The 22,796-nt window shown below is 43.7% G+C and overlaps 1 protein-coding gene across 2 annotated transcripts in view; it reads left to right on the top strand.

Moving 5' to 3' along the window:
* The first annotated feature begins 1,720 nt into the window (after positions 1–1,720).
* LOC141133153 (uncharacterized) overlaps positions 1,721–22,796 on the top strand; it is a 33,688-nt gene continuing 12,612 nt past the window's right edge. Inside the window, exons 1-4 of one of the 2 annotated variants that reach the window (XM_073622329.1) lie at positions 1,721–1,787; positions 7,066–7,184; positions 9,293–9,386; positions 12,506–13,438. In XM_073622329.1, the coding sequence (XP_073478430.1) occupies positions 7,113–7,184; positions 9,293–9,386; positions 12,506–13,438 (1,099 nt within the window). In that variant the 5' untranslated portion in view covers positions 1,721–1,787; positions 7,066–7,112. Of the gene's footprint in view, positions 1,788–7,065; positions 7,276–9,292; positions 9,387–12,505; positions 13,439–22,796 lie in introns of both variants that reach the window. The other variant, XM_073622330.1, reaches the window with a different exon arrangement.

Genomic DNA, 22,796 nt, shown 5'->3' on the forward strand with positions numbered 1-22,796 from the left:
GTCATCAGTGCCATCAGTCAACAGTGCCACCTGTCAGTGCCACATGCCATCTGTTATCAGTGTCACGTGTCATCAGTGCCACGTATCAGTGGCATCTGTCATCAGTGCCACGTATTAGTGCCCTCTGTCATCTGTGCCACATCAGTGTCACATGTCATCAGTGCTGCATATTAGTGCCATCTGTCATCAGTGTCATGTGTCATCAGTGTCACGTATTAGTGCCATCTGTCATCAGTGCCACGTATCAGTGCCATCTGTCATCAGTGCCACGTCAGTGTCACGTGTCATTGTCCTGGTGCTCTAGGGCCTTTAAAAGAGTAATAGGTAGTCAACAAGTTAGATGTGTAATTTATGCTCCTAGAACACGTGACGGTGCTCTCTGCATGTTGGGCCTCTCTAAGTGGCTAGGCTGTTAAAAAGTCCCACACATGTGGAATCGTAATACTCAGGTGGAGTAGCAGAATGTATTTTGGGGCATTATTTGTGGTATACACATGCCATGCGAGAGAAATAACCTATTACAATGACAATTTTGTGGAAAAAAAAAAAGAAAAAAAAATCTTCATTTTGCAAAGAATTGTGGGAAAAAATGACATCATCCAAAACCTCACCATGCCTCTTACTAAATACCTTGGAATGTCTACTTTCAAAAAAGAAGGTCATTTGGGGGGTATTTGTACTTTACTGGCTTGTGATCATTTTTTTTATGATTTGCACCATAAACTCTATAACTTTCACACAGACCCAATAATATCCAATAATTTGGGTTATTTTTACCAAAGATATGTAGCAGTATAAATTGTGGCCAAAATTCAGGAAGAAAAATTAATAAATTGCAAAATTTTATCACAGAAACAAAGAAAAATGAGTTTTTCTTTCAAAATTTTCGGTCTTTTTTTCATTTATAGCGCAAAAAATAAAAAACCCAGAGGTGATCAAATACCACCAAAAGAAAGCTTTATTGATATGAAAAAAAGGACAAAAAACTCATTTGGGTACAGTAATACATGACTGAGTAATTGTCATTCAAAGTGTGAGAGCGCGGATAGCTGAAAATTGGTCTGGGCAGGAGGGGGGTTTAAGTGCCCAGTAGGCAAGTGGTTAAACCGTGTTTGAATGCGTATTGCGCTGCATTTAGCACTGTGTTTGCAGTGCATTTTTCTATATGTTTTTGGGCTTGGCTTTCAGGGGTGCAATGCGGTGCGTTTGAAGCGCATTTGTAGCCCATTCCCTGCATTTGCGGTGCAGAAATATGCAGCATGCTCTAATTTTAAATGCGCTGCACTGCAATGATGTGAACTTTGCCCATAGGATTACCTTGGTTTTGGGCTGTCTATGCAGTGGGAGTGCACTTCAAAATGCATCCAACTGCGTTCGATGAGAAAGCCGACCTAAGCCTCATTCTGCAATGTTCCCCACCTGCCTAGTACTGTCATCCCCTGTCACTACACAGGCCCATCCAGCAGCAAAGAATTCTGGGACTTGTGGTCCATCCCTCCGCCCACCGCTCTGTGTTTGACTAATGAAGAACTACAATATCCTTCCGGATGCGACCTTTAACAGCTGCCCACGGTGTTGCCTGCTGGGAGTTGAAGTCCTATACTGTGACCCAAGGTGCGTTCCAACCAATGAGAGGCGAGAATTAAAGACTGGACTCCCTTCTCAGGACTACAGCTCCCAGGAGAAGAGCCGGCCGAATGACGTGCACAGGGTGGCAGCCAATGAGAGCGCACGTTTGCCACCCCGCCTCTTCCCCCTGTGCACACAAAGGCTGCGGGCTGGATAAGGTAAGGGGATAATAGAGCGGATTATTGGGGGGACACGGAGTGCATGTGCTCGGTATTACCAGGGGAGAGCTGACCGTGCTCTTCACACCCTCTCCGACCCGACCAGCTGCACGGACACCTCTCACTCATCCCCTTCTCATAGATGTGTGCACATCCATGGAAAGACATTGGGGGGAGTTTACTAAAACTGGAACAGGCACCATCTGGGGCAGCTGTGTATGGCAGCCAATCAGCTTCTAGTTTCAGCTTGTTCTGTTAGCTTTGAAAATGAAAGCTAAAAGCTGATTGGTTGCCACGCACAGCTGCTCCAGTCTTAGTAGATTAATGTAGAGGACAGGTATAGTAAGGAGCTGTGTCTGCATTTCAGAGCAGATTTGTTCTTGAGTCTTCCTAGATGTAGGGCTGGTTCACAACACAAAAAACGCACTCCAGATCCGTTCCGGATGCGTTTCTGCATGAGCGTTTTTAACGTGTTTTAGGTGTTGTTTTAATTTCAGATGCTTTTTTTTTTTTTTCAGTTTTTTTTCCCCCCACTGTACTGCGGTCTGGTGTGTTTTTGATGCGTTTTACCGCATTCCAGTGCAGGAAAAATGCAGCATGGTCGGGCTGGTTCACACCACAAACACACTCCATATCCCTTCCGGATGCGTTTCTGCATGCGTGTTTTTGATCGTTTCCGGATGCATTCTAGATGGTGTTTTTTTTATCTCACCGTACTGGGGTCCGATGCGTTTTAGTGCATTTTAGTGTGTTTATGTGTTTTACTGCATTCCAGTACAGGAAAAATGCAGTATGTTCGGGCTGGTTCATACCACAAAAACACTCCTGATCCCTTCCGGATGCGTTCCAGATGCTTTTTTTTTTTTTTTTTTTTTTTTTTTTCCCATTTTTTTTTTCTTTTCACTGCACTGGGATCTGGTGCATTTTTGATGCGTTCCAGTGTGTTTTTGATGCATTTTACTACATTTAAGACCAGTGCAAGAAAAATGCAGCATGTTCTACCTTTTTTTTTTTTTTTTTTTTTTTTTCCCCCCGGAACTGGAACGCCCTGGAATTGACTGCACTGGAGTGAACTATGCCATTGGGAGCCGTATAACCTACTTTCCACTTTTTGATGCCGAAAAAAAATGCACTGGACTGCATGTGGTGTGAACTGGTCTTCAGAGTGTATCCAACACCAAAACTGTAATATATCTCAGCGTAGCAATCCTTATCTGCGGTGACTGCATTCGATTTCTTTTTTAAGGCTTTTTTTTTCACCTGGTGAGCCAGCACCCTCCTGTATCCGGGTGTCTCTACTCTGAAGGGCAGAGCATTGGAGACACCTTTGGACAGCAGCATTGTCATTCTTGGGGTGGTGGTGGTAAAGAGTTCTGTTAAATGTACTAGCAGATTTAGACCGACAAAGTTGAACTTCAGCTTACACTTTATAAGCACCTAGACCCCTTTCACACTGGGGTGGTTTGCAGGCGGTATTGCGCTAAAAATACCGCCTGCAAACCGCCCCTAAACAGCCTCCGCTGTTTGTTCATTGTGAAAGCCCGAGGGCTTACACACTGAAGCGGTGCGCAGGCAGGACGGTGAAAAAAGTCCTGCAAACCGCTTTTTTGGAGCGGTGAAGGAGCGGTGTATTCACCGCTCCTTCACCGCTCCTGCCCATTGAAATCAGTGGGACAGCGCGGCAATACCGCGGCTATAGCCACGCTGTACGAGGGATTTTAACCCTTTTTCGGCCGCCAGCGGGGGTTAAAACCGCACCGCTAGCGGCCGGATACCGCTGCAAGAACGACGGTACAGCAGCGCTAAAAATAGCGCTGTTGTACCGCCGACGCCCCCACCGCCCCAGTGTGAAAGGGGCCTTACAGTCATTTTTTTTTTTTTCCTTTTGAGATGAAAGTTTTGCATAAATAAACACTAATCATTGTAAGCACCAGTGCCAGTGGTAAATGTTGTTTTTTTTCTCAACTCCCTATTTGCTGTATCTGCAGGACAGCTTGTTCTGTTAAAAAAACAAAAAAAACAAAAAAAAACAGATTTACTGGCTAGATCACCAGGTGAAAATAGAGGAAAGGAAGCCTAAAAAAAAGAAAATGAATGCAGCCACTAGTATATATTTCATTTTTGATTCAGGATTTAATACCACTTCAGTTTTCTTTGATTTCAAAGGACAAAACCATAACTGAATGACATTTATCACTAATTGATGTTGCCACAAATCTCACTTATCACAAACCTATCCTATATTCCCCTTTCACATCTTATGCTGATTATCAGGGGGCAATCTGTTGTAATGAATTCATATGTAGCAAGCACCTTTGAACATAAAGACTATATATAGTAAAAAAAAACTCAAAGGAAATATAAATAATAAAAAAACAAATATATGGCAAATCCACACAGTGGACTTATTTTCTGCTGCGGTGCAAACAAAAGTACATAGATAGGTAAGTACGCATTCGGGCATCCATGCCTGTGTACCTGGAGTACCTGTGAGCCCGATGAAAAGCAGGGAAGGCTGTGTACTTACCTATGTACCTTTGTTTGCACTGCTGCAGAAATTAAACCCATTGGGGGGTTATTTACTAAAGGAAAATTCACTTTGCACTGCAAGTGCACTTGGAAGTAAAGTCGCTGTAGATCCGAGGGGGATATGCAAGGAAAATGAAAAACATTTTAGAAATGCTAAAGCATTTTAGCTTGCACATAATTGGATGATAAAATCAGCAGAGTTTCCACTCATTTCAGATCTACTCCTTAGATTTAGAGCGACTGCACTTCCAAGTACACTTTCAGTGCAAAGTGGATTTGCCTTTCGTAAATAACCCCCATGTGTGGATTTGCCATATGGTTGCGCAGAATCCTTTCCTTGGATTTCTTCATAAAGGGGTCTTAAAGGATAAGTTCACCTTTGGTAACATGTTACATCTGTATCCAGGGTGTAATATGTTACCACCTGCACCTGCCTGCACCCCCTGATCCCTCATTGTGACAGCGAGCGGGGGATCTCCTCCCTGCACCCGTTGTCACAATTCAAAAACAGTGTGGGCCATACGGGGCTCCACCTACACTGCTGCATCATTTCTATACAGTTTCCTGTGAATGAATAAACTACAACTACCATCTTCCATTGCAGCAGACAGCTTGTAGTTCTCAATGAACTGAAAGGGTGCTGGTGAGTGCTTTCGTCGTTCATTGATTCTTCTTTGTCTGCAGCAACTATCTGCCCATATGGGAGGTACAGGCGGACAGCTGACAGAGTCCGCAGGATCCTGGCATTGCATTTGTGATCTGCTGATCGCAGGTGCAATGCTTTACAGGCTGCAGAAAAAAAAAATAAATGCACATTTTTTTATCTTCAAAAAATATTTGCTCCCCTCTTTTTTTTTTTTTTTTTTTTTTTTTTTTACAGAAGGTGAACTTGGCCTTTTAAGAGTTTGATATTTTGTATCCACTGGACACCTACATGGACAGCACAGTGGCTCAGCCTTGCAGTAATGCTAACCCCTGAGAATCTCGGCCAGGACACGGTCACTGATGGAGACATGGTGGAGGGTGGCACTGAGCTGGAATGTCTATACAGGACATTATGTCCTCAGTGGAGCTCAGTAATGCTAATCCTGATAAAATCACAGTCTCTGCATTAGTGAGGACAGCACTAAAACAGGTGGTACCGTCCTCTGGCTGCCCACCGGAATTCTAACATTACAGCCTGATAGGGCGGTACATGTGCCGGGCCTGCCATACTTTGCTTGCAACAGTTTTAACTCAGGCTGCCGCCACCTGTCGATGCACAGGGGCTCACTGTTGTTCACATGGTGCAAAAACTCTTTCTGTGCCATGCAATTTATGTTCATTGTGTGTTATATGTATGTTTTTTAACTCTTATTGCGTTTTTGCTCTGTTTGCACAAATTCATTATCAATAAAATATACACTTTTACCTAAACATCATCCAATGTGCCTCTAAAGTCCAACCAAGGGCTGTCTTCTGCCCTTTTTTCATTAGTTATTTTCACCACCTGTCATGCTCACCCATTGAGAACAGTGGGGCTGCACCGCCTGTCAAACTCACCTATTGAGATCAGTGGGGCTGCACCGCCTGTCAAACTCACCTATTGAGATCAGTGGGGCTGCACCGCCTGTCAAACTTACCTATTGAGATCAGTGGGGCTGCACCGCCTGTCAAACTCACCTATTGAGATCCGTGGGGCTGCACCGCCTGTCAAACTCACCTATTGAGATCCGTGGGGCTGCACCGCCTGTCAAACTCACCTATTGAGATCCGTGGGGCTGCACCGCCTGTCAAACTCACCTATTGAGATCAGTGGGGCTGCACCGCCTGTCAAACTCACCTATTAAGATTAGTGGGGCTGCACCGCCTGTCAAACTCACCTATTGAGATCCGTGGGGCTGCACCGCCTGTCAAACTCACCTATTGAGATCCGTGGGGCTGCACCGCCTGTCAAACTCACCTATTGAGATCAGTGGGGCTGCACCGCCTGTCAAACTCACCTATTAAGATTAGTGGGGCTGCACCGCCTGTCAAACTCACCTATTGAGATCCGTGGGGCTGCACCGCCTGTCAAACTCGCCCATTGAGATCAGTGGGGCTGCACAACCTGTCAAACTCGCCCATTGAGATCAGTGGACCTGTCAAACTCACTCATTGAGATCAGTGGGGCCGCACTGCCTGTCAAACTCACCCATTGAGATCAGTGGGACTGCACCACCAGTCAAACTCACTCATTGAGATCAAAGGGGCTGCACCACCTGTCAAACTCACTCATTGAGATCAAAGGGGCTGCACCACCTGTCAAACTCACCCATTGAGATCAATGGGGCCGCACCACCTGTCAAGCTCACACATTGAGATCAAAGGGGCTGCACCGCAAGCCAAATGCTTGGTTTGCAGTTTTAGCACATTTCCACAGTGAAAAATTGGAGCTCGGCAAATAAAAAAAGAAAGTAAAAACCAAAAAAGAAGTCCACCACACATGCTTTTTAGGGGGTGATAAGCATTACCGTCTGTCTGAAAGAGCACTAACAGTCCTAAATAGATGTGCGGGTTGGATGAAATTAAAAACGTTCTGTGCATGTTTTGATTATCCCCTGTGCATTGGAGTCCCAGGTGGAAGGGCTCCTGTAGTAATAAAATAGTCAGATTTCTGCAAAATAAAATGGAGAAAATCACTTTACTAAGGGAGTTTTTTTTCTGTGCAAATCTTGTACGTGAAAGCTTTACTGACACTTATTGAATTTTACTGTTTTCCTTTCTGCAGCTCAACTATAATTCCTCTGCTCCGTGATACGATTTGACATATTAAATATGTCAGACAGTGAGCCCAGTCCTGTTGCGGAGCCAACATCTGATAATGAACTCTGCCAGGACAGTGACAAGGTGAGCAAATCGAAATCCTGGATAGAGCCCATAGACAAGAACCAGGGCCCATGACCAAGCGCTCCTGAGTATTACAATGAGGAGAAAAGGGGTAGGTGCTTGTCGACATGTGCTGGGCATCTGTAGACATTACTGCACTAAAAAATGTTGTCTGGAATAAATACCAGACTACACTGAATGATAAACTAATTGATTTTCTAGAACTCTTAAATGTGTTTAAACCCAAGAAAAAAAGTGTATTATATTGCAGCTTTTTAGTGCCCAGATGTGGTAGTGGTGGCATTTGTTTTTTTTTCTTTCTTTGTTTTTGGCTGGTGTTCCTTCCTATATTACATCTTCCTGTCCTAGGGTGACAACACTCTGTATATGGAAAAGCAGCTTCTTCACGCTAGAACAGGACTAAAGCTGGCCTTACATGTATCTAGCAGATTCCTCCATCCACGCTAAACAGTGCAGATGGACAAATCTCCCACCGACAGCTGTCATAATTTCACAGCCGGCTGCCATAATAACCAAACAGTTCCTGCATCTGAATAGATGCAGATGCTGTTCAGCTAACAATTTTCAACCAGGCCTGTTTGATTTTTTTTAAAAGGATGTCGAATAGAAGATTGCCGACAGGGCCCCCCACTGATCGAATTTTAACTGCTTCATTTGGAGGCAGCTGAAATTCGCTCAATGTATGGCCAGCCTAAAGCAGATCTGCACCCTTCTGCCAACTGCACCCCTGCTTACCCCACTTAAATATTAGCCTCTGCAGTTGTACTGCTCTATTATGTGGCTCTATTATGTAAATCGTCGTCATTGTACGTTGCTTAGTTTAATAGACATAGCAGGCGCATGTGCTGCCCCGATCGCTCCACACAGAGGCAGAACGGGAATCTGTAAACACGGCAGATCCACGTTCTGACAGGGGAGCTGAGAGTGATTGTCTGTTCCTAGTGATTAGGAACAGCGATCTCTTTCCTCCTCCGGTCAGCCCAGCCTCCATACAGTTAGAAACACCTCCCAGGGAACACATTTAACCCTTTGATCACCCCTGGTGTTAACTCCTTCCCTGCCAGTGACATTTATACAGTAATTGGTGCATTTTTATAGCACTGATCGCAGTATAAATGTCAATGGTCCCAAAAAAGTGTCCGATCTGTCTGCCGCAATGTCGTAGTCCCGCTAAAAATCACAGATCGAAAATGTATGAAGGGGAAGAGAAGGGAGAATAGATCCTGTGCTGTGCACAGCTGCATCTATTCTCCCATCTCCTGCTCTTCACACAGGGACCCGTCAATCAAATGCAGTGAGGAGGAAGATGGGGCAGGGCTAAGTTTCGCTGCTGTGGAACGCGGCTCCATAGGCACGGAGCTCGGGAGCTCGAAGACACTGTGTGCCTCCATAGCAAGTGGCTTGCTATGGGGACACATGAAGAAGAGGAGGAGCCGGGATTGCTGCCAGGGACCTGAGAAGAGGAGGGTCAGGCCGCTATGTGCAATTCCACTGCTCAGAGCAAGTGAGTATGACATGTTTGCTATTTTTAATACATAATTTTTTTAATTTTAGTAACACTTTAAGAACACATCCCCCTCTCCTCTTCTCTATTACACAGTGAGGAGATGTTCTGTAGGCCACTGATTAGAATGCAGCAGAGGCAGATTGTGTTATTAATACTGTTGTCAGAGAACCAACCAAAGATCTAAATAGGGGAATCAGGACCTCCTACTGATGATCTCTTTATAGAAGAAAAGTGGAAGTGTATTTTAGATTAGTTGAAACTTATCTAATTATTTTTTTTTTTTCTGTCTCCTTTGTGGAGATTCATTCACCTTTGTCTTGTTTTAGACAGTTGTCAAAAAAAAACAACAACAACAAAAAAAAAAACACATTGGCAGGAGATTCACCTTTTTTTGAAACTGCATTTATGTTGGACTCTTGTGGTAGAGGCCTTATAAATGAAATGCTGTAGTATCTGATAAACAAATTCAAATACAAATAATTTTGGATTAGTGGTGAATGTCCGCCCCCCCCCCACTCGGACACACTCTTTATTTCTCACAGATGTGCTCAGTTTGTAATGACTGGGTCACTGAGTTATTTTTTCTGTGCTTCTGCTTTAGGTCTCCCTTGATATGTATTATGAAGTTGAATCCAATTCCGAATCTGAATATGACCGGATGAACACTGCTGTGTCTGATGATGATTCAACTGAAGGTAAAAAAAGGGGAAATGTTTATTCCATGCACAGACATGTCAGCCCTTAAAGTGGAGTTCCACCACACACAAAAAAAAAAAAAAATCATTAATGTACATAAAAAAAAAAAAAAAACATTTGGAGAAATTTTTTTTTTTTTTTTTTACTCACCTCTAAATACCTGTTGCTAGTGGGTCCCTCATAGTCTGCCTCCTTCAGCACCTGGGCTCTTGACGTCACTTCCCTCAGCGCAGGAAGGGAGATCAGCTCTCCCCCCCCCCCCCCCCCCAGGCAGTCATCTGGGACACATCACAGGTCCCAGATGACTGCGCGGCCAATCACGGCGTGCAGTGCGGCTCGAGCATGCGCAGTGGGTGCCGGGCGCCCACAGTTACAATGCCGGCGCCGTCAAGTGGAGGGGTAGACGAGCGGGGCTTCGATCCCCCGCATTGCTGGACCTTGGGACATTTGTAGCTGCTGACTTTTAATTTTTTTTTTTAAGCGGAACTCCGCTTTAATTTGGGTGCAGTCAAATTCACACTCTAAAATCAGTGTGGTGGGACCTGAATAATGAACTGATCACACGTTTAAAAAAAAAAATGGTGGGGCTGCATTGTGGTGCACTGCATTAGGCAGCCTATTCAAAATGAATAGACTGAAATGCGCCTCAATGGCCAAAAGTAGTGCCATTTTTTTCACATTGTCGCACAGAGGACACACAAGGTTAAGCCCATACTGTTACGCTTAACCATAAACCCTAACCCCTTGCCACAACCCTTAAAGGACAAGTTCATTAATTATTCATCTTGTGGACTACACAAAGCTGAACCCCAAACTCCAAAAAGGTGCTTAGTTACCCCCTCTTCATGGCTGTGGCCTCCTGTGCTGTTTAGATCCTGGTAGATAAAATTCTAGGGAGCGATAAAGCGATAATTCTCCCGCTCTACAAGACTTTGGTCTGGCCGCACCTGGAGTATACTGTCCAGTTCTGGGCACCAGTCCTCAGGAAGGATGTAGTGGAAATGGAGCGAGTACAGAGAAGGGAAACAAAGCCAATAAAGGGTCTGGAGGATATTAGTTATGAGGAAAGGTTGCGAGGGGATATGATTTCAATTTACAAATACCGTACTGGTGACCCCAAAATAGGGATAAAACTTTTTCGAAGGGAGTTTAATAAGACTCGTGGCCACTCACTAAAATTAGAAGAAAAGAGGTTTCACCTTAAACTACATAGAGGGTTCTTTACTGTAAGAGCGACAAGGATGTGGAATTCCCTTCCACAGGCGGTGGGTTCAGTGGGGAGCATCGATGGTTTCAAAAAACTATTAGATAAGCACCTGAATGACCACAACATACAGGGATATACAATGTAATACTGACATATAATTGCACACATAGGTTGGACTTGATGGACTTGTGTCTTTATTCAACCTCACCTACTATGTAAAATACTATGTAGGGATGTCCGTTTAGCACCATGCGTATGTCCAATTGAAGTCAATAGGAACGCTCTGCAATAAAGTTTTACTTGGATTGTACACCACTAAGGAGGCCACTGCTGTTGGAGCGAAAATATAAGCACCTGGGAGAGTTCAGTTAGTAAATTAAAGGATAAGTTCACCTTTTAACAAAAAACAATAAACTCAACTTTTTTGTAGGTAAAAAAAATGTGCATTTACTATTTTTTTGTTGTTTTAGGAGCCTGGAAAGCATTGCACCAGCGATCAGCAGGTTGCTGATGCCATGCAGGTCGCCTGTGGACTGTCATTATAAGCTGTCTGCCCGTTGGCAGGAAGAATCAATGAATACATTAGCAGGAAGAATCAATGAATTGCCACAGCACTCAACAGCGCAAAGGCTATTGGTACTTGTAGTTCATTGATTCACAGGGATCTGTGAATCAATGATGCGGCCGCGTGGGTGAAGCCCCCTCCCTCTTTGATTTGTGGCAGCGAGTACGAGGAGAAGATACCTGGCTCACTGCCACAAGAGGGGGGGGGGGGTCTGGGGTTACACCCTAAAGCAGCATGTTCAGAGAGGTGAACTTATCCCTTATTGTAGGCTGGGGGAGGGGGAACAAGGAATGTAAGCATCCGGGAGGGTTCAATTAATGAATTAGTGTAGGTTGGGGATTTTGGAAGGATTTTTATATAATAAATGAACTTGTCCTTTAGTTACTGGTCCACTTCTTAGCCTATCAACTGAACGTGACATAATCCTTAACCTTGAGCTAACCCATAAACCTAAACATGAACATACCCCTTAAAGTGGAACTTTACCCATACCAACTTGTTAAAAAGAATGTTCTTTAGCAAGGAACATACATTCCACATTAATATTTATGCTACAAAAATTAGTTTGTGCTGTAAGTTGCCTCCAGGATTGCTCCTTTTTTTTTTCTTGCTGGAGGCTGCCTTTTTGCTGAAGCCCAGAGCCCCCGAACAGAGGTAAATCATAAAGTGGAACTAAACCCATCGATTTAACGGTTTTAAAAAATAAAACGTTAAATTCCTGGAATGCCGAGATTGCTAACTGTCACATTTGCTTGTGTCCTTAACCAAACTGTCAAACCATCAAATGGCTGGAGTCATAACTGATCACATATGCAGCACAATGGCAGTTTCAGATCAATCAGAAGCAGCTTCCTTGGATTTAAAGGATAGGAGGGTTTAATTCTGCTTTAAGGCTGTCAGCAGATCGGCATCTCCAAACTCGACAGTACCTAAAAATAGAGAGCAACTGAGCATGTGCAGAGCAGGGGGAGACAGTGTATTACTGGATTTTAAACAGTATAGACACTTATTTTTAAAGTTTTTTTACATAGCTATACCTGCAAAAGGGGCCAGCCTGAAGTGACCTAACAGGACTTTCTGACTAAAGTTCCACCTTAAGTTGCCCCTACATATTATTTGAAAGAGGCCCCTACACGTAATCCTAAAGTCAACCTAACTCTACTTATTTTTTATATCATAAAAGCAAAAATATCAGTGCAACTGTCCTCTGATAAGGCTGCTTCCATAACAATTGAACTTCTGCCAAAATTTCAAAAACCAGTCACTTGTCTAACCTTCTAGGTGGAAACAGCCTTTAGTGTGAAATATGTGTTCTTATATATTGTTGCAATCTTATTTGTTTGCAGATTTAGTGGTGATAAATGAAAAGGGGGAGCCTTGTATGATGTCCAGCTCATCTTCAAAAGTGGAAAAGATGCCAGCGGGAAAGGATGTCTGCAACAAACAAGACCCATGTGCCAGGCTGATGGACAACTGCCACAGCATTTTCAATGCCATTGATCCCAAAACTGGTAAAGTGATGGAAATGACCACCTTTTTGTGCATTGATTGTGGCAAGAGCTTCACGGACAAATCTCGGTTTGTGAAGCACCAGAAGACACACTTGGTAGCAAAGCCTCATATTTGTAACGTGTGTGGTAAGGCTTTTTCATATAATTCACACTTGATCATACACCAGAGAACTCATGGTGGCGAGAGACCCTTTGCATGTTCCTATTGTGAAAAGTCTTTCACTGATCGCCCATCTCTTGTAAAACATGAAAGAATTCACACTGGAGAAAAGCCATTTTCTTGTACGGTCTGCGGAAGAAGCTTCACCGACCATTCAAATTTATTGAAGCACCATAGTATCCACACACGGGAGAAGTCCTTCACCTGCCTAGAGTGTGGGAAGAGCTTTACGGACCGGTCCAGTATGGAGAAACACCAGACTGTTCATTGTGGGGAGAAGTCCTTCCAGTGTGGTGAATGTGGGCAGAGGTTCACAGAAAACTCTGCTCTGGTTTTCCATCTACGGAGCCACACTGGGGAGAAATCATATTCCTGCAAGGAGTGCGGTAAAACGTATTCCTGCAATTCACACCTAATTTTGCACCAGAAAAGTCACGCTGGCGAAAGACCCTTTGTGTGCCAGAAATGCGGAGAAAGCTTCATGGACAGCTCCACCTTGGTGATACACCAACAGGTTCACTCTGAGGAGAAACCCTTTGTGTGCCAAATATGTGGGAACAGCTACACCAAGAAGTCAGCTTTGGTGAAGCATCAGAGGACCCACACAGGTGAGAAACCAGCTGCACTTAGTATATCAAGAACCTAATTGACAGCTCATCTATAGTCAAACACCAGGGCACTTATACCAAGTTATTCACTTGGATCCAGTGTGGGAGTAATGTTTCCACTCGGTCCGCCTTGGTGAAACACCAGAGGACCCATAGTGGAGAGAAGTCATACACATAACCTGGGTGTTTCATAGGTGCTTCCACACTGAGGAGAAGTACTATTGTAACTATTGTGCTTCATTGATAACCTAACTCTGATCAAACACCAACGCATTCACACTGGGGAGAGGCTGTACTCCTGCACACCCTTGTGAAACACTAAAGAACCCACACTGGGGAGGAACCCAATGCATATAAAAAGTGTGGGAAGAGATTCAGTACCTTATGAGATCTAGTGCTCTGACCTTGGCCACCCCAAGGATTTCTTTCTGCCTATAAGCTGAACCATTTTTTTTTACCCTGGTGCTTGCTTGCCTTTTCTGGTATCAAAAGACTCCTGTATTGATTACAATCCTGCAGGTAAAAATCTAGAGATGCTGCACCAGCAGTACAGGCATGCCTCATTCAAGCTTATGGGATATTGGTGGACAACTTGGCACTAGATTTTTACAGGCAGGATGTTAAAAACATGGGAGGCTGTCAGGAGGTAAGCACCTAGAGGGAATTTTTCAGCTTAGTGTAGCTTAGGGTGCTAGGGAGGGGCCACTGGGGGTTAGAGCGTTTGTGATGTAAATGAATGTCCTTTAAAACTTTTACTACTGCTACCGTAACTACTATAGTGGCGGTAGTGACAGGACATAAACTAAGTCGCAATAGAAGCCTCAGGTTGGTATACATTTTGGCACCAGGCTCCTGGCTTTCATGTTGAAGTAGTTCAGCCGCCCAAACATTTCTGCATGGCCCTATTAAACCCATCATTTCTCCTTAACCACCTCAATCCGAGTGTGTTACACCTCTTTGCTTCCAGGCAATTTTTCGGACATGCAACACTGTACCAAAATTAATTTTAATATAATTTCTTTGATGCCAATAAAGATTTACTTTGGTGGTATAACCATTTTTTTTTTCTAAAAAAAAAAAAGGAAAAAAAAAACCTTTCCCTTAGTTTTTGTTATAAAACTCATCCAATAACACAAGGTGATTTAATTTTTTACCACAATTATGTGGAAACCTGCTGGGCTTTAGGTGCTTACCGTATATACTCGAGTATAAGTCGTTCCGAGTATAAGTCGAGGCCCTAATTTACCACAAAGAACTGGGAAAAACTTATTGACCCGAGTATAAGACGAGGGTGAGAAATGCAGAGGGTCAACAATGCCCATCTGCAGCTGCATGCCTCCCTGTGTCCTGTGCAGCTTACCTGTACCCTGTGCATGTGTCCTGTGTCCTGTACATGTGTGTCCTGTACATGTGTCCTGTGTGCATGTGTCCTGTACATGTCCTGTGTGCATGTGTCCTGTGTGCATGTGCAGCCTACCTGTGTCCTGTGCAGCCTCCCTGTGGCGATCTCCATCCTCCCTGTGGCGATCTCCATCCTCAGACGGCGGCCGGCGTGTGATGATAGTGTTCGGCGTCCATTCCACAGTTCAAAAGCCGCGCCTCCTCCTCGTCTGTGATAGGCTGACCGCTGTCTGCCTATCACGGACATTCTCTCATTCTCATACCACGGACGAGGATGAGAGAATGTCCGTGATAGGCTGTACACTGACAGCTGTTCAGCCTATCACAGACGAGCAAGAGGCACGGCTTTTGAAAGCTGGAATAGCCGCCGAACACTATCATCACACGCCGGCCGCCGTCTGCCTGCATGACACGCTGATCATGCAGACAGACGGGGGTGACTCGAGTATAAGTCGAAGGGGACCCTTTCAGCCCAAAAAAAGGGGCTGAAAAATTCGACTTATACTCGAGTATATACGGTAATCACTTTGCATCCAGGCCAATTCTGACACTTCGCTCCTACATGTGAAAATCTACTTTTTTTTTCCTTTGCTAGAAAATAAATTGGAACATGGAGAGGATTTGTACAGGGTATGTTAATTGGGTTTTATGTCTGTGCAGTGGAGATGTCCCCGCAAATTGCATCAATCTTGTTTTTGAAGTGATTAGCAATCTCGTGGGCAGTGAGCGAGTTACTGGGTGGAGATGGTGGTGGAGAAGGTAGAGCGTTAAAAGTAGAGAAGAGACAATGAGGACTGGAGGACAAAATATTAATGAGGGTGACAAAGTAGGATTGTTTGGCAGCATGGAGGAATTGTATTTTAAGAAGGCAGATTTATATTGGGTGAATGCATGCTGGGATTTGGTTTTACACCACACTTGCTCCAGTGCGCAGCTATGTCTCTTAAGGTTTCTGGTGTCATCGGTCTGCCAAGGTTGTAATGGTCGGAGCCTGATATTTTGTGTAGTGAGGAGCTAGAGAGGGTCCAATGTGGATGAAAGATGACTGTTGTAGATAGAGGTGGCCAGGTTGGGGCAAGACAGGGGTGAGATTTAGTCATGCAGGTGGTCAGTTGCAGAGTAGAAAAGAGAAGGATTAATAATAATAAGGTAATTGGTTTCTGCTTGGTGGGACAGATGGTTGGAGACAAGCACATTGTGAAAGTGATGAGGTTGTGGCCAGAGAGAGAAAAGGGGGTGTTGGTGAGGTTGTAGCGGGGGCAAAGATGGGAGAAAACAAGGTAGAGGGTATTACCATCAGAGTGAGTGGGGGACTGTGTACATTGTGTAGGGTCAAAGGATGAGGTTAAGTTGAAAAGTTGGGATGCAGCTGGGCAAAGCAGGGATGTTAAAATCACCAAGGATAATAATGACTATTGCAGAGGAGAGAAAGTATGGTAGTCAGGCATAGAAGCGTGACACCGGTTCAGGAGGCGAATAGATCAGTTGTAGGTTGTCAGCAAAAGATGGTAATGGTTTGCATGGCTATCAGTATCGACCGATGTGAAGTGGCAATAGCCTGTTACTTGTTCCTATTTCTTATTAACGTGTTATGCCACGTACACACGGTTGGACTTTTCGTCTACAAAAGTCCGACAGACTTTCGATGGAGTTTTGGCGGACTTGCGGCAGACTTTCTTACGAACGGGCTTGCTTACATACGATCACACAAAAGTCCGACGGATTCTTACGTGATGATGTACACCGGACTAAAATAAGGAAGTTGATAGCCAGTAGCCAATAGCTGCCCTAGCGTGGGTTTTTGTCCGTCGGACTAGCACACAGATGAGCGGATTTCTGGGTCCGGCGTAGTTACGACGTAAAGATTTGAAGCATGTTTCAAATCTAAAGTCCGTCAGATTTGAGGCTGGAAAAGTCCGCTGAAAGTCCGGGGAAGCCCACACATGATCGGATTGTCAGCCAGCTTTAGTCCGTCGGCGTCCGTCGGACTTCTGTAGACGAAAAGTCCGACCGTGTGTACGCGGCATTACTTGCAACAACTAGGGGTGCTAGAAGCCCTAATACGGCACTATGCAAAATGAAAGACCGTAAACTTAAAGTGATTGTAAACAATTACCTTGTAAAACAACCCATTCAGTTTAAAATAGAAATTAAAGGCAAAACATTTTTGTATAGATATAAAAAAACATTATAAATACCTTCTTTCCCTTTTTAGAAGTGATCACATTACCTCTGCTGCATAAAAACGGTGGAGGAGAAGCAGCAGCAGCACACTGAGCTTCCCAGAAAATGGCTGGGGGGGGGGACTCAGAACAACAGGTCTGATCATTAAAGGAGAGCACAATGAGTTCCCAGCATAGCTAGAGTACTGACCATGCCCACGCTGTGCTCTCATGTTTAGTGTGGTCATGAAGTGTTGGGGTAACAAATGCTTTAAATGTAGAAGATGGGCCAGGAAGAAGACCGTTTAGCCATTTTAACTTCAGATGTAAAACACAGCACACTTGTAAATGCTTACATTGTCCAGATTCACAAAAGCAAATGTCTATATAGTTCTGTGCATAGGGTACATTTCTGATCAAAAACATACAGTAGCACTTCTGCCTCGCAACACTGGAGTCATCCGTTAAAATCCCAACCACGGCACTACTTGCACGCTGTTTGCATGTTCTCCCTGTACCTGCGTGGGTTTCTTCCCACACTCCAAAGGAAGGTAAATTGGCTCTAGTATGTGTTTGTATGAAAGTGAATTAGGAACCTTAGATTGTAAGCTCCTTGAGGGCAGGGACTGATGTGAATGTCCAATATATATTTAAAGCTCTGCTTAAATTGACGGCTCTATACAAGTACCTGTAATAAATACAAATTTCTGACAGCAATAAACTCTAGCATACATCAGAATTAATTGTTAAAGATCAGAGGTCCTCCGTTTTACCTTTAAGCAGTGTTCCACCCACTTTTGAGAGGTGGTCTTAAACGAAAGACCACCTCTCCACCCCTCATTTTTGGATACTGAAAATGTTTATTTTTTTCCTTTAGTACCTTTTTTCGAAGTACAAGTGTATTTCCAATTCAGCCATGCCGCGGCCCAGGACATCACCCCTTCTGGGACCTGTGTGTGTCCCAGAAGACAAGCTGACCATTCACAAAGCGTCAAATGCGCAGTCGGAAACCGGCAGTGAAGCTGCAAGGCTCCACTGCCGGTTTCCCTTAGTTAAGCAGGAACACAGATCTCTGTCTTTATCCAGTCAGGCCATCCCCCACACAGTTAGCAACCACCAACTAAGGACACACTTAACCCTTTGATCGCCCCTGATGTTAACCCCTTTTCTGCCAGTGTCATTAGTACAGTAACTGCATATTTTTAGCACTGATCACTGTAATAATGTCACTGGTTCCCAAAAAAGTGTCAGGTGTCCGATTTGTCCACCGCAATGTTGCAGTCTTGCTAAAAATCTCTGATCGCCGCCATTACTATTAAAAAAAATAAATAAATAAAAATGCCATACAAATATCCCATAGTATTTAGATGTGATAACTTCTGCGCAATCCAATCAATAATCGCTTCTTGGGATTTTATTTATTATTTTACCAAAAATATGTAGCTGAATACATATTGGCCTAAATTGATCAATTTGATTTTTTTTTTTTATTGGATATGTTTATAGCAGAAAGTAAAATATATATATATTTTTTACAAAATTATCACTTTTTTTGTTTATAGCGCACAAAATAAAAACCACAGAGGTGATCAAATACCACAAAAAGAAAGCTCTATTTGTGGGGAAAAATGGACACACATTTTATTTGGGTACAGCGTCGCACAACCACACAATTGTCAGTTAAATGAACGCAGTGCCGTATCACTAAAAATGGCCTGGTTTTTAAGGAGGTAAAACCTTCCAGGACTGAAGTGGTTAATAATATGTACAAGGAAATGGCATAACAAAATGGCACCAAATGGGTTTGCAAACCAAAATATTACCATATAAAACTAGTGGTGACATCACTGTGCTGTACATAACCTGTGCAGAGAGCCGCACCATGAGATGGACCCAGCAGGCCGCACCCACTAAAGGCTTCCTGCAGAAAACTACAGTAGGGGGGCAGAGACCAGATCAGTCACCCTGCATAGGGAGAGGGCAGCAGTGACTGTTTTATTGTAGAAAGCTCCTGGGGCTTACTGCTGTCAGGCATTTGTATTCCTAAGTGCTAATACATGGTTTTAATAGGGATGCACCAATACCAGGTTTTTAAGACCGAGTACTGATACTTTTTCTCAAGTACTCACCAATACCCATTACCGGTACTTCTTTTTGGTGCAGTTTTTTTTTTTAAAGGGCTTGTTCACACCATAAATACACAGATTTACCTTGCGGAGACCTCAGTTTTCATGTGCAGTTCAGTGAGTGTTTACAGCCTGTTCACATATGTGTGGGCCAGCCACAGTGGGGTTTGAAAAAGAGTCCTGTGCCATTTCAGTTTGGTTCAGGTGAGATTTCTAATCTCATACACTACAATTCGCATTGGAATCTCACCTGAACTGCTGAATGAAATTCCACTGGACCAGGCTTTGAAGTTGCACAGCAAACTGGCCCGAACATATGTGAACCGAGTCTGAAGAGTATTTGCACAAGTACAAGTGCTTGTGTAAATGCTTAAAATCGGCACCAATATTGGTGCAATGCTAGTTTTTAATCATGAAAGTACCCTATATATAGAACTATGTGGACATTTACTTTTTTGATGTTTATAGGACATTGCAAAAAACAAGAATGTCCTTCGATGTGGGGGCACATTAGTTATTTTCAAGTTTTATTTCATGATAATCTTGTGATTCTGTCAGTAACATGCTTCCAAATCCAGGATGGCAACAAAAATAAGATAGGACAAGGAACCCCATCCCTCTCCTGGGTTCCATAACCGAGGGGAGTGCACAAAATAACAGAAGGGGTAATAATAAAAGTGAATATCAAGATATCCTTATGCAGTCCACAAATTAAAATAACTAAAAGTGAATAACAATAGTGTCCATATAAAGTCCACCAGTGTATGCATGCATTCATCTCAGATATTTTCTTAAAGTGGAGTTCCACCTAAAAATGGAACTTCCGCTTTTCGGAAAGCTACCTGTATAATCCAGGTATTTGCTCCCACTTCTGGTCATAGATATCCGCGGATATCTATGCCATATCCGGTGCCTCCTCCGTCCCCCCCCCCCCGCTGTTTTCTGGGAGACACACAGGTCCCAGAAGACAGCAGGGACCTGTGGGATCGCACAGCGCGACTCGCGCATGTGCATTAGGGAACCAGGATGTGAAGCCGCAAGGCTTCACTTCCTGATTCCCTTACCGAAGATGGCGGCGCCTGCACACGAGAGCTGAGGATCAGATCGGCTTTGGGTGCCGACATCGCGGGCGCCCTGGACAGATAAGTGTCCAAATTTTAAAAGTCAGCAGCTGTAGTATTTGTAGCTGCTGACTTTAAAAAAAAAAAATTGGCAGGACCTCTGCTTTAAGGTAAGTTCTTTCATTAAAACATTGGTGCAGCTCCTTCTCCACCAAAGTGCAAACAGTGTGTACCACTCCCATAATCCTCTGTACTCACCAGAGAGAATTGCTTCTTACTTATGAACATAGGCAAACCGTTGATAGGGATTATAAATTATGCCCACATCATTAAATGCTACACACCAAGACCAAACCCTCTATAGTGGGATTTTATCGGGCACACAAAAAAAATTTGTATAAAAATCAATCTAAATTTTATTTTGTTCTGATTAAAATCAATATATCAGATAAAAAACACAGCAATGATTGCAGTCATGTAACATATGTGATTTGTACAGAAGAACCATGAAGTTTTGTCAGCTGGTAGATCTCAGTGACAAAGGAAACACCCAACACATTTCGACAAATTTGTTTCAATGATCTTCTTCAGGGAAACATGGTTTATCAATTTACATTGGTTACGGTAGGTATACATCAGATATGAAGGACTGCATGCTTTAAAATGACTTTGCCGTTGCCTGTTATCAACTATCCGAAATAGAGGGGGAGAGAATTTGATGCTCGACCACCTACTTTCTTACCACTGAGGACAGTGGAGACTACCCACACGTGGGTCCCACTTGAAGCACCAGTGAAGAGGAATGTTCTGTTCAGAAATCCCCCAGAAGAGAGACTCTTTAGAGGTAACTGGATATAGGTAATTACGTTATGGAGACTCCAGGTACATTGAGTACTGTCTCTTGTAATGAAGCCAGGTTTAAAATCCCTCCACAACAGAAGACAGGGCTGGTCAATGATGTATGGCATATGCTGGTGTATAATTGGAGGCACTTCAATGTACCTTGGTTCTCCATGGTGTAATTACCTCTATCCAGTTACCTCTAAAGAGTGGGGGATTTCTGAGCAGAACATTCTTCTTCACTGGTTCTTCAAGTGGGACCCAATGCATGGGCAGTCTCCATTGTCCTTAAGTGGTGAGAAAGTAGGCGGTCTAGCGTAAAATTCTCTCCCCTCTATTCTGGGTGGATAGTTGATAACAGGCAATGACAAAGTGATTTTAAAGCATGCAGTCTTTCATATGTGATGTATACCTACCGCGACCAATGAAATTTGATAAACTATATATACCCTGAAGAAGATCATCGAAACAAATGTGTCGAAAGGTGTTGGATATTTCCTTTGTCACTGTGATCTATCAGCTTCAAAACGTCATGGTTCTTCTGTGTAAATCACGTATGTTACATGACTGCATTAATTTCTGTGGTTTTTTTTTTATCTGATATATTGATTTTAATCAAAACTAAATAATAAAATTTAGATTTGATTTTTATATAAACATTTTTTGCGTGCCTGTTAAAATCCCACCATAGAGGGTTCGGCCTGAGTGTCTTATATTACTGACCGTCCACGCAAGTTTTAAGCCTAGTTTGGGCAACATCGGCTGGTGCCATAAAAAACGGCCGACATTCGGCCCGTGTGTATGGCAGCCAGTCCGACAGAAGCCAGACGTTTTTCCGCCTTCTCTTAGGTGAGCATGCTGGAAAATGGCTGAGAGTACTCACAGAAGTGTTCTGGCGTGGGGGCCGCCCCCTGTCAGAAAACAATAGCGGATTATTAGTACAGCGGCTCCAACCAAAGCGGTCAGGTTTTTTTTTCGTTTAACCTGCTGGGTTGATCGAAAAAAAAAGAGTGGTGTGTACTAGGCTTAGGAACAGATCTCCTTTCACACTTCGCTGTTCCTTTAGGTTAATCCATCAGCCCACCATCCCTTATGTTGTACTAGGTCTTTAGGACTGATACCCTCGCACTTGAAAGGGTTCACCATCTCTTACTTGTTTGAGAACGTGATGACATAATCGCTCCTCGTGCTTCCCACTCCCAAAGAGTGGAAAGTAGTTCCACTAAGTTGAGTCCTTTCCGGTCCCTGCTTCCTCCCTACAGGCACACAGCAAGCTGTGGAAAGGACAAGGAGTGATTATGATGTCATCGCAATCTCAAAGCGAGGACCAGAGAGAGGGTGGATCAGCAAACCAGAGTATCAGCTGAACTGGGGGTTACTACTGAGTAGGGGTTCAGCAGAACTGGGGGTTACTACTCAGCAAGGGATCAGCTTAAACTGGGGCTACTAGTGATCAGGGGCTCTGCTGAACCAGAGTAATAATAAGCTGGGGATCTGCTGAACGAAGGTACTAATGAGCCCATTTAAAACAAATGGAAAATCATCACACACAGGACATTTGCCAAGCTTCATTTAGGCTGGGTTCACACTATTGCGAATTGGATGCGGGTTTCCCCTGACTGACTCTCTATGGAGCTGGTTCACACATCTCTGGAGTGGCACTGGTGTGAATTGCACTGGAGTCCTGTGTGTCTTTTGGTCCGTTTCAGGTCCAAATTCAGCCCAAAATTAAGCGCTGCCATCTCTAGTGTAAACCCAGCCTAAAGCT

This window comes from Aquarana catesbeiana, linkage group LG03, assembly GCF_042186555.1.
Source record: "Aquarana catesbeiana isolate 2022-GZ linkage group LG03, ASM4218655v1, whole genome shotgun sequence".
Lineage (NCBI taxonomy): Eukaryota > Metazoa > Chordata > Amphibia > Anura > Ranidae > Aquarana > Aquarana catesbeiana.